Source organism: Tiliqua scincoides, chromosome 4 (assembly GCF_035046505.1).
Source record: "Tiliqua scincoides isolate rTilSci1 chromosome 4, rTilSci1.hap2, whole genome shotgun sequence".
Classification (NCBI taxonomy): domain Eukaryota; kingdom Metazoa; phylum Chordata; class Lepidosauria; order Squamata; family Scincidae; genus Tiliqua; species Tiliqua scincoides.
This window is the reverse complement of record NC_089824.1, coordinates 35344774-35357071: the sequence shown is the minus strand read 5'-3', so window position 1 is coordinate 35357071 and position 12298 is coordinate 35344774. Positions and strand designations below refer to the sequence as shown.

The following is a 12298-nucleotide window of genomic DNA, read 5'->3' as shown; positions in this document are numbered from 1 at the left end:
GTGATTACAGCTACAGTGCTATTAACCTACATGCTATGGAACTGAAAGGTTGTAGCACTAACTGAGAATCCATTGTATGAACCGACTTTTCATGGTTTGTTGTAACTTTAACTACACCATAACATATCCACCTTTTTTGCATCCATTTTGTTTCATGGATATCCTTAGTGGCAGTTGGTCTTCAGTCACCTTAAACTGGATTGTGTTTTAATGCCATTTGTTATGAAACTATAAGTAAAATGGGACAAATAAATAATATTTTAGAGCTGCAGATCAATTTCATAGTACAGTAACTTATAAAATAATGTCAACTAAGACAGTGACCCTGTATTATGAAAAGAAAAAGATCAAAAGCATTATAGGCAAAGCTGAATTTTATTGTCACTATACAGCAATTCAGTAGATTTCACAAGACATGCTTAAGCATCGATCTTAGAAAAATCTAAACAATATCTATTGCATATTTACTTCTTTCATTTCTATCTTGTATTTTAAAGGTTGCAGATCTTGTACTTCTGTGCCACATTTAGGACAAGAAAAATACACATCAAATAAGTAGTTACTTTTAATACAATAGTAACAAAAAACATGGGAGCAGCCTATTGTGTGAGGCATAGTTGGCCACTCCCCACAAAGAGAACATTCCTTACATGTCACCAAAGCATCTGCATTATTGGAACTTCCTGTAAAGGGTAAAGACCAAGAAGAAATTTTAAACTTGAGTTTTTGCATGTTAACAAGTGGTAAAAGGAAAATTAGGAATTCAGCAAATCCATGCCACAGGAGTTCTCTGTTCATGTACTCAAATCCAATTTGACGGACATTCTGTGGTTGACAAAACACTGACCGAATACCTAAAATACGTTCAGTAAGTGTTGCAAACTTTCCCTTCTGAAGAAAAATTAGAAAGTTCAGTAATTCACAAAGTTTGAGAAGCCCAACAACCAAGTTAATGAAATGCTTTGTCTTCTGGAATGACTCCAGTGGTCGATTGCTAAATAAATCATAACACCTTTCTTCTAGCCACTTCCCACCAACAGTGCAAATAAGATACCATAATTTTTGGTGTTTGCTCAATGTCTGGTATTTTTGCATCTGGGATAAGTCATTCTTGTACTGAATGTTCAAAATAGCTTGTCCCACTGTTGCATTCTTGGAATAGATAGTGAATCTCCACAGAAAAAGCCAAAGAGATGCTTTAATTTCTGGTTCAAAGCGAGTCAAAAGTCCAGGTTTAAATCCATGAAAACAGCGAGTAAATTGAGACCAAACCAGCTGCTCCAGGGCTTTGTTTAATTCAAGGGCATCAAGTTGACTTATTCGGAGCACAGGGGTCACTTTTGTGCCGTTGTCGTCCTTGGATGCCATTGTCAACACACAGCTTCCTATGACAAAGAAGAGTCAAATTATCATCATCTCTGCTGCACTTTTCTATGCTTCCGAGTAATTATTTCATTCACCTGGATAATTACCTAGTGAGGTAAGATTATTCAAGAGAAACTGAGGCCAATTTACTGCAACTTCTTCCAAGGTTGGCCATTGCCAAAAAGATATTTGAACTCTGGTCTCCCTCTCTCCCCACAAGAAGTTCCTAGGTACAGCAATGTATATACATTTACTTAAGAATACCGATGGTATAATTTATCTCCTCTGTTGCTGATGTCAGTCTTTCAACTGAAATTCATAATGCCAACAAGTACAGCTAACAATTAAGCATTCAGTAAATGTCATACAGCAGGTTGAATATCCTTCTCCCAAAGCTCATATTTTATTTTTAAATATCTATCTAAATGGTTTGCCTTTTACGAATATTTAACTCTTTATTTGCCTTCAGGAAAAGGAACTTTAAAAAAAACTTTAAATAGGCTATTTCAGAGATATATGTGTTCAATGGCAAAATTACAGCACTGCCTATTGTTAAAATAATGATCAAATATGAAAATTAAGAGGATGTTCAGGAAAAAGGAATTGTATCACAATTAAGATGGTTAATAGTCCTTAAATGTGTCAGATGGGTATATTAAGTAGAAATATGGGAGAGATAATGAAGAAAACCTTGCCACATAAGCACTTACTGTACAAAATGATATAAAAGGAGGAATACGAACCATGCATGAGAGAAATGTAGGCACACTACATTAATATATGAAAGAGACATTGTATTGGGGCCCATTATTTTAGAAAGCTTCACTTAATGAAGATAAGTATTCAAAACGAAGGCTGCTGCCTTACAGGCTATTGCCAAATGGTGGGGCAAGGGGGTAGTGGGCAGGCAAGCAGGTTAGAATAGAACAGCACTTTTCAATCTTTCTACTTTGGCAAGCCTCCCCCCCCCATTTATTTGCCTGCTCACTGCAGAGGATGCTATGAGCATACCCACTCCTCTCATACAGCTGAGGATTGTAGAGATAGTCAGTAAAGGTAGGCAAGGTGACCTGAGGACCCCTCCCCCACAAATTTCTGAGGAATTCCAGGATTTCCCACAACTCCGTTTGAAAAAAAATCACTGGCTTAGAAGTTTTTTGGCTCTGCAGCAGGTAGGCTGTATTGAGCTGAACACTGGAACAGTTTCTTTGAAACGCTGGCCACACTGTAGCACTCTACTGATTTCATGACAGCTCTGTCTGTGTCAGCTGAAAAGATGTATTTATCATCTGGTGATGGGCAGCTGGTGACCTTGCGGCATCCTGCTTTTCAGGATTTCAGCACTGTCTGGAGGCCTGTACATTTTAGGCACTTGTCTCTAATTTTTCCCTCTCTGTTCAAGCACAACTGCATTCTGTCAGCCGACAATCAGTCTCATTAATTCCCTCATGGTCTTAAAAGGAATTCACCCAGCCAATTGTTTTTATATATGTGAAGATGGCTCACAGACTCAGAGAACGGTACAAGGTCTTCAGGATGCCAGTCGGGCTGCTGAGTTCACAGTTCACAGAAAAGTTTGGGTCATTAAACTTAGCTCAGAATGTGAGTATGAAAATCCCCAGATCAAATATCTATTCATGCAAGAATTTGCTAGACAGGCATGGGGGAAGCCATGCTTTCCTATCTCTGCTGACATCAGAGTAACATAGAATGTTCTATTTATTTGGATACTGTATGTGAAATGCTTTGAATATTAAGTGCTACATCAGTGGTCTTCAATTTGCCAAGAGCTGGGACCCAACTCAGGTCCCAACGTGAGACATGGGATCCACCTTCAAGAGTCCATGCGGCCACTACCCTGCCTGCCCTGTCTCTTTATATAGGCCACTTGTCAACGATTTCTGCTGCACCACCTCCCTCTTCTCCACCATGTAGCATGTATACAAGAATGCCTCATTTACACCCATGATGGTGGCAGGCAGTTGCGAGCAGATGCTATGGCAGATGCGAGCAGGCATGCTGATTCACCAGCCAGCCAGTGGATGACATGAGCTGGCAAATGAGAAGTCATGGTTTCCCTACCTCTTCTTTTTCCTGTCTAGTGGTGACCAAGGTTTCAAAGAAATAAATCACTTCTAAGTGATTTACGTCCAGCTTCTAAGGCTCCTTGGTCCAAATTGTCTTCCTACCAGATGAAGCAACACAATAAGCAGAAGACATCAGAAATATCCTATACATATGTGGGCTTGCACATAAATACCTTCCACCCTATTACAAACCAACTGACTCCATCATCCTTCACACCTAAAGTCTGCTCTGGGTGCCCAGTACCCTCTGGTATTGCCCAACAACATCTTGGGCTGGCAGTAGAAGAAAGAACAAGCTCTCTCCAGAAGCACCCATACTTCCAGACCAAACCTGGCAGAATGTGAAACCATGTCTGGTATCAGGAGACCATGACTACTCCTATCACACAGGTTTTACAACCATAGCTCAAGTGATACAATGCAGTGACAACAGTCATTAAGCATATACTGTATGCAACAGGGATCTAATGTGTACACCTGTGGGCTGGGCAGAAATGGGTTAAGTGTGCCCTATAGTGGTGGTATTACTTTTTGCCATTAACATGCTATAAGTGATTTTAATTTAAAAATATTTCCCTCCTACTTAAAAATGGCTTAAGATGGTTCACTTTGAAATCAGTTCCTTAGGTGTGCTTCCTTTTTTTTTATCATTTATTTATTTATTTAACTATAATAAACATAAAATAGAAAAACAAATACATACATAAACAAAATTCCAATAAAGCAGCACGAGCGAAGCCAAAACATTCCCATACGTATAATCCAAATACATGCAGTCCAAACATTAACAAACTTTTTTTTCAGTTTCAGGAAATCAGTTCCTTAGGTGTGCTTCCTTTTTTTTTTTTTTGACAATATGTGCAGTGCTCAAAACAAACTTTAAACACACAAAATCCCTTTATAGAGAAAAACTATGTTTAAAGTAGTAAAAACAAATTTCTCATTTGCTACTAGAATACAGAAATAAAAACAAAACGTACCAAAAAACACTTGCACCCTAAAATCTGAAGATCAGCTTTACCTCTGTGAAGAAATAATCTCTTCCAATAGTATTATCATGTGCTAGTTGTCAGCCGTATGCCTTACTTGTTTTACATCCTGGAAACATTGTTCAGGACAAGGCAGTAACTGAATAACTGGGCCTGTGATCCACAGAGCCTCCTGTGGCTCTGAAATTGCAAGAAGTTCCCTTAAGGCCACCTAAAGAATGAGATTTGAATTAGAAGCTTCCTGAGACATCACTGTTAGCCACTGTGTACTCCAGTTTTCATTATACTATGTCCTATAAAGCTACTATATTCTGTAACATAGAACATCCATGAAAGTTATAGTAATTTTGTTATTCCTCCAGAATCTTATTCTGCTCCCTATTAACAAATAAGATCAAAATAAGCAAAAATCCAGTTGTTGAAAGAGGTTGGGCATCCCTTATCAGAACTGCTTGGAACTAGAAGTATTTTGGACAACAAATTTTCCTGTATCTTGGAATACCTGCATATACATAATGGGGATAGGGTCCAAGTCTAAAGTCTAATTACAAAAAGTTATGTCTGGTTCATATACACATAAGCCTGAAGGTAATTTTAGACAATATTTTTTAAATAATTTTGTGCATGAAACACAGTTAGTGATTTTAATTTAGGCAAAAAGTCATTTTGGCACTCAAAAAAGTTCCATAATTCAGAATACTCTGTATTTAGGAATTCTGGATAAGGGATCCCTAACCTGTATTAATGTTCAGCAAAGGGCAAAACCAAGTAAAGAATGTTAATTCTTAAAGGGGAAACAAGCATTAGTAATCCTAGAATAAAAATATTTGAATGACGATATGGTCTAGGTCTATAATCTATTTTAAATGTTTCTGAGCAGTATTTTATTTTAACACTCCATTGCCTTCTTTTTCAGAGAACCTGTAAATCAGTTTTTCAATATATTTAATAGCTCTTTTAAATAACCTAATACATTGTCCATTTTTATTTTACTAAAATCAAAAATCCCCCCAGTAAAACAGACTGCGAGAAAACAAATTGTTGTATATCACCAATAAAATAGGTATTTCTCCTGGTATATTTTAGCAATGCTTACTGAGTATTGTACAAATTATGAATGAATATATTTTATTTAGAAATGCATTATTGACAGAAATCTATCAATAGTAAAGTGGGCATTGTCAGGGGCCTGTCAATATTAATGTAATTATGATTAAGGGGATAACATGGATTTTAGCTTTAATACCAAATAACATCTCCCACATTGCTGCTATCAATATAAGCATTATTATTGACCTGTTCTGAGGCTCAGAACTAGATGTATTACCTTTAGGCATATTTGTCAATGCACTCTGCCTACAAAAATTCTACATTTAAATTTACAGGCCTGTAAACTTTGGCAGCAGAAATGTATGAGTTCAAGTAATCTCTAGGGTATCATTTTTCTCCCAGCTATTCTGCCATAATAAACTAATTTACACCAATCCAATGTCATTGCCATCTCATTCCCATTTTTTTTAAAAGCATAATTAGCAAAAAACAAACATTTTCATAATGGAGGGTCACACACTCTGATGCTGATGCTTATGTAGGCTGCCCTTATATATCTTCAGAAGGCAAAGCTTAAGCAAAAAGAAAATAATGGGCTAAAATCCCTATTACAAAAAGTTTGACTACTGAAATCTCTTAATTGCATTCACTGTGCATGTAGCATCTTATTACTGAATCTCCCTGTTAATAATATTCCAATTGATCCGAACTTACTCAACTGTCTTAGTTTCCAGGGCTGTTTCCATCAATGAGGCACTGCTGTAAAATGCAGTCAATAATCCACTAGCCACTCTAAACAGCCTCCTTAAGATATTTGCATAACTTTATACTTCTATGTTCAGCTGTCAATAAATGCCCACATCTCTTTGACAAAATTGTCTTGTTGTATCTGGAGTGTCTCAGGATTATGTTTTTGCTTTAACTCATAGACCAACTCCTGTGTCACACTTAAATATTTATTGCATAATTTGTTCACAAAGATCCAAGAGTTGGGACATATAATTGAGGATCCATCCAGGGTCTTCCCTGAGTCTGAAAGATAATAATCTGTTAGTACTTGTTACTGCCATTTGAAACACCCCCCAAAAAGAACTGTGCATGTCTAGCATAAGACATTCATTGGTCTTTTATTAGCCTTGAAAGCTAGTATAGTATGATGGTTAGGAGTGTAATCTGGAAAGTTCAAGTTCAAATATCATCTCAGACATAAAAGTCCTAGGTGGTCATAGGAACATTACAGTCCTAGGCCTCCATCAGCAATACGGATGTAGTACTAGGCAAAATTACAGAGAAAAAAATTGCACTGAAAATTAAGTCATTGTGAACTTTTCATGTATTTAATGGTGCATGGTCATGACTAAATCTTCTTGAGTACAACCTAGTTAGTGAAAAAATTAAACCACTTTAAATGAACTTCAATAATTCTAACTTTTATTTAGTTATTTGTTTATGAATCCCAAAGAGAACTTGAGCTGATTGTATAATATGCATGACTACTGAAGCATTAACCCAAAAGGGATGGGAGTAACAGCTGCAGTGGTGGTTGGGAATATGCAGTTTGGTTTTTCAGTTGTGGATTTTGGTTTTGTCAAGGCTGTTTTTAATTTTATTGTTTTTATTGCATTAGATGTTCTACTCTGTTTTCTGTTTTATTTTATTGGAAGCTACCTTGGGCTGCCAGATAGACAGTAAAGGCAGGGTCAAAGTATTTTAACACAAAGTATTTTTAGCAAGGTCACCCCAAAATTAAGATTCTTTAAAGCTAAATACTTAAAATTGTAATATCTACAATTTATATTAACATCTATGAAACACTTGAACATTTGGTAAGAGAAGAGAGTCGGAATGAGTATCCACATGAAGTTCACTAGGTGATTCTGGCCCAGTCAGCACCTGTGAGTCTAATTTAACCCACAGGGTCATTCTGATGGTAAAATGGGAAGGAAATCTTGATCTCCTCAGAGGACAAGGTGGGATGGAAATAGATTGATGATGATGATGAAATCGTTCTCTGAATCACAGACACTAACTAAATTTCCAAGCAATATCCACATCAGCATCTGTGATAAGATCAAGATGAGTTATAGGTAGTAAAGTACAGTGCTTAACACACATACAGAGACAGAGAGAGAGATTCAGAGGCCCCAGGTACGACCATGGGAAGGGCTTCAGTGGAGCCTTGATACAAAGCAAAGTTGCAATACCCTAATGAAGTAGTTTTCAAACTTTTTCTGCTGACTTGACCTGCCGGGCCATTGGCTGTGGCTCCCCATTAGGGCTACAATCCTATATAGGGCAGTGGACTTTTCATGAAGATTCCACGACTCCCCTGACTAGTTTCTACAGCTCCCTGTTTGGGAATCACTGCCCTAATGCACAACATACATTCTATAAAGGAAGTGTGAAATATTTTAATTGTTAAAGACTATGAAATCAAACTAAATCAAGTAATTATGAGCAGATAAAAAAGTATTGTCACTGATAATTGTCACCCATATCCAATCCCAAGACATGGATTGAAGGTGCTAAGAAGGTAAGGATCTAGTCAGCATCTGGAAAGACAGGTGTTGGGAACTTTGTGTATGTTGTCTTGACTTCCATTGTGGATAAAAGATGGGATATTATTGCAACATAATGATTATTTAGAAAGTGAATAATCCTGGAAAAGTAGCAATTGTCACTGTACCTGCTGTAAATATTATGTAAAATATTTATATCCTGCCTTTCACTTTCTGTTTAGAAGGCGCCCAAGGCAATTTACAGTATTTATTCTTTCTTACATATTAATGAAAATATATATTACAATAATCACCACACACAAACCTTCCAAGCAACTCAAAGACTGCCAGGTGGAAAGCACGTTACAGAAGCTACAAGCAAGACATATATGTAGGCATTTAAAAAAGAATGGGCCCACTCTGGCTGTCTGTAGGCTGCCTCAGATCTATGGATTTTCAGCCCACACCACAATAGAGAATCTCTTTAGAGACCCATACTTTACAAAGTATTTTTATACCCTCAGTCTCAAAGATAGGTACAAGTTACCTCAACAAAGGCCTCACTAGAAATCTTGAGTATATTATCTCTTAATCACTGTAAAATTAGTTTGTCATTACTATGCCATTAGCTTAAATAACCTTAGAAAAGATTAATTTCATATTACATTTTGCATTTCTATACTCTTCAATTAAGTATCTGCTATCGTTTGAAAGAATAATATAGACTTAGGTTCTCTAACCACTCAGCATAGCTAATAATGCTTAACGTTTATAAAACGTTTCATGTTTGAATCTCTGAAAATATTAACTAATTATTTTCATGCTACTCCTGCAAGGCATTTAAGAATTATCTGCATTTTTACAAGCAGAAAGGAGAGAATGTGGCTTCAGAACATGCAAGTGTTGAGACCAAAACTGGTGGGCAAGTAGGGAATACATGACTTCTACTGATCCATCCATTTTCTGAAGCCCCATCACCTTCTGATAAGAATTTTGGTCATTTGTTTTTCATGTTTTTATACCACCCTTCCCTCCAAGGAGCCCAAGCACTTTATTGGATTTTTTAAAAAATTATCATAACAGAAGAAAAACCCTGCTGCATCAAGCCAAAGGCCTATCTAGTCCAATAGACTTCCAACAGTGGCCCACCAGTTGCCTCTGGGAAGCCCATAAGCAAGAGAAAAACACATACTTCTCGCCTATCATTGCTCCCTTGTAGACAGTATTCAGAAGCACACTGCAGATACATTTCCTGTATCAATACAGAAGCATAACATTGATGTGAGGACTGGACTTGATGATGCCAGACCCTTCCAATCTCGGTTATAATGAGAACCGCATACTCTAGACCAGGGGTGTCCAAAGTTTTTGGCAGGAGGGACACATCAGCTCTCTGACACTGTGTCAAGGGCCAGGGAAAAAAGAATTAATTTACATTTCAAATTTGAATAAATTTACATAAATGAATATTTTTGAGATGGAACTTATATGAATGAATAAAGGTCTTGAAATAACTCAAAGCCTATAAAAGGACTTGCACAAAGCAAGGCTGGCCTTTCCTTTGCTGCCGCTACTGCATCACAGACGTGAAACAGCAAGAAGTGGAGGGAGCCCTCATCCCACAGCTCATGTGAGAGATCAAACAGTCGCCCTCACGCTGAGAGCAGTTGCATCTGGCCAGTGTGGGCTCCAACAAATCTCTGGAGGGCCAGAGGCTCATTGGAGACTGCAGGCTCCATGAGAGCCGCATTGAGAGGCCTTGAGGGCCGCAAGCGGCCCCAGGGCTGGGGTTTGGGCACCCGTGCTCTAGACTAGATATGGACAAGCTGCATTTTACTTGCTGGACGTTATGGATTGCCCCATCTACAGTAGAATGCATGCCCTAACTGAAGCTTGATGAAAACACGACATTTGTCCCAAGTTGGGCTTTATCTTTTTCATTTTACCCTACCAAGAGGCCTATGCTATTCAAAAGCTTATTGAACAAAGCAGGCAGCCCTGCTGGTTCATTACACAAAAACCAAACAGCAGTCATAGCTTAATTCCTGGCTTGAAATGAACTAAATGTCACAAAGCCACAAAGCTGGCTTTTGATTTTCACAGGAAAAATATTAAAAAAATAAACAAAAGAGGTGGGAGGAAGAGAAAGTTTCAATCTTAAGATGGTGGCTGTTACTTTTCAAAGAGAAAGTGGTCATTGCTTCTTTGCTCCCATGTGTCTTTTGGTGCCAAACAAGTTATTAGGCACCAGGCATAAACCAACTCATAGACCATTCTATCCCCAGCCAGACAATGCAGCACCACAGATGGTGTGCAGCCTGCATGCTATGAAGGGGGTGACCAGATAGCACAGGAGAGGTAAGTAACAACATGGCTGCCTGGTCTCCAATGAGTCTCCGCCGACCTATACTAGCTCTTTTGCAGGCATAAATCTGAGAAGGCTCTTGTGGATTGGTCCATGCCAGGAAGAAGAGCAATGTTCCATTGCAGCCGAGATCCTCTCCTTGACCTGGCCTGCTCCCCCTCCCCCAAACCGGCCTCACCACTGACTTACCTGCTCCAGCAGTGGATTGGTGGCCCGCCACAGAGCTTGCTGGCTCCTGCAGCATCGGTAGCAAGCTGCCTGCTATTGGCTTGTGTGACAGTGGGTCTGGCCTTACCCTGATAGAATTGGGCCATTAGGCTGCAAAGAGCTTCCTAGACACAGCATTCTAAGATAGTCATATATTACAGTTGGATCTTTGCCATGCCTTTACCAGGAACCCTAACATTTACCCCTTTTTTTTAGCATCTAGACCAGGAGTACCCAAAGTTTTTGGCAGGAGGGCCACATCATCTCTCTGACACTGTGTTGGGGGCTGGGGAAAAAAAGAATTTAATTTCAAATTTGAATAAATTTACATAAATGAATATATTAAGAGATGGAACTTATATGAATGAATGAAGGTCTTGCAATAGCTCAAAGCCTCTGAAAGGCCTTGCACAAAGCAAGGCCAGCCTTTCCTTTGCTGCCACTGCTGCATCACAGATGTGAAACAGCAAGCAGTGGAGGCTGAAGTTGGCCGTCACGCTGAGAGCAGTTGCATTAGACCAGTGCAGGCTCCAGCAAGTTTCCGGAGGGCCAGAAGCTCACTGGAGACTGGGGCTTCCTTGAGGGCCGGATTGGGAGTCCTCGAGGGCCGCAAGTGGCCCCAGGACTGGGGTTTTCGCACCCCTGATCTAGACTGAAGAAATCTGTAAAACCTGAAAGCCAGCTGAGCAATTTATAGTTATATAATTTATAGTTTTAAGTTTGTCCTAATGAAGGTATTACATTGCCATTGCTCAAAGATGCATGTAATTATATAAATATGTTGCTCCAGTAGAAACAAACTTTTCCAAGATATTTTACTGGTATAAACTATGCATATACCAATTTGACACTTGCGGTCATGGAATCCGAAATTATAAAGCTTTTCTCTAGACTTTTTAGAATAACTTAAATACTGCATATTGTTTTCAAAGAACATTTTGATATACATAGGAGGCTCTCTAGTTACTACCTTCTACATGCTGTCAGGTAGATGCAGGAATATGACCTCCACTGCCAAAAGAAAGGGGAGGTCAAAAGCAGGAAATTCCTGCTTGCGGAGCAGAACATATGGGAGTGGAGAAGATGCACTAAGCAAAGCCTTATTTCACAGATCCTTGCACGTCTGTCTTGCAGTAATTCCTATTTCACAGATAAGGAACTGTGAGGAAGGGAAAGGCTGACAAAACTGATACCATTTAGTGCATCTACTGCTAAAATGAGATTTGAACTAGGTATTGCAAGGATATCTAAGTATGCAAGACCTTTGTTTTTAATGCAAAGCAACCCAGGCAGCTGAACTGAGTATGAAACACTACTTTTAGCTCAACTATCAACTAACGCTTAGCAATGCAGCAGCACTACTAAATTTTCCTTTTGTGTTTTGGAATGAGTCCCCTGGGAATAGTCAGAATTCACTTTTAATTGTTTTCTTCTTATTGTAACTAGAAGTACATTAGATCTGCTTAACAAAGGACAGACATCTAAGCCTACATTATTTTTCTCACCACTCTCTGTAAGGATCTCACTTTTGCTGCCAGACAGTGTCCTGTTCCACCACTAAGTAGGCTACATGAACATGCCAACCAGTGCACAGGAAGTGCCTCCCTTTTTCTTTAAAACAGCAGCAAGAGGAGACAATCCTGGCCAGAACCAGGATGTGCAGGGAGGGGATGGTTTATTCCTACCCTGCAAAAAACATGCTGTTTTTCTCCTGAAAGCCATTCTCCTAAAGCAGGG

General features: G+C 38.8%; 1 protein-coding gene across 4 annotated transcripts in view; it reads right to left on the bottom strand.

Moving 5' to 3' along the window:
- Positions 1 to 367: 367 nt before the first annotated feature.
- PEX2 (peroxisomal biogenesis factor 2) overlaps positions 368 to 12298 on the bottom strand; it is a 19657-nt gene continuing 7726 nt past the window's right edge. For 2 of the 4 annotated variants that reach the window (XM_066623658.1, XM_066623659.1), the window contains exons 2-3: positions 4433 to 4652; positions 368 to 1385 (exon numbers count right to left, since the gene is read on the bottom strand). In XM_066623658.1, the coding sequence (XP_066479755.1) occupies positions 454 to 1368 (915 nt within the window). In that variant the 5' untranslated portion in view covers positions 1369 to 1385; positions 4433 to 4652 and the 3' untranslated portion in view covers positions 368 to 453. Of the gene's footprint in view, positions 1386 to 1472; positions 1592 to 4432; positions 4653 to 12298 lie in introns of all 4 variants that reach the window. The other 2 variants (XM_066623660.1, XM_066623661.1) reach the window with 2 other exon arrangements.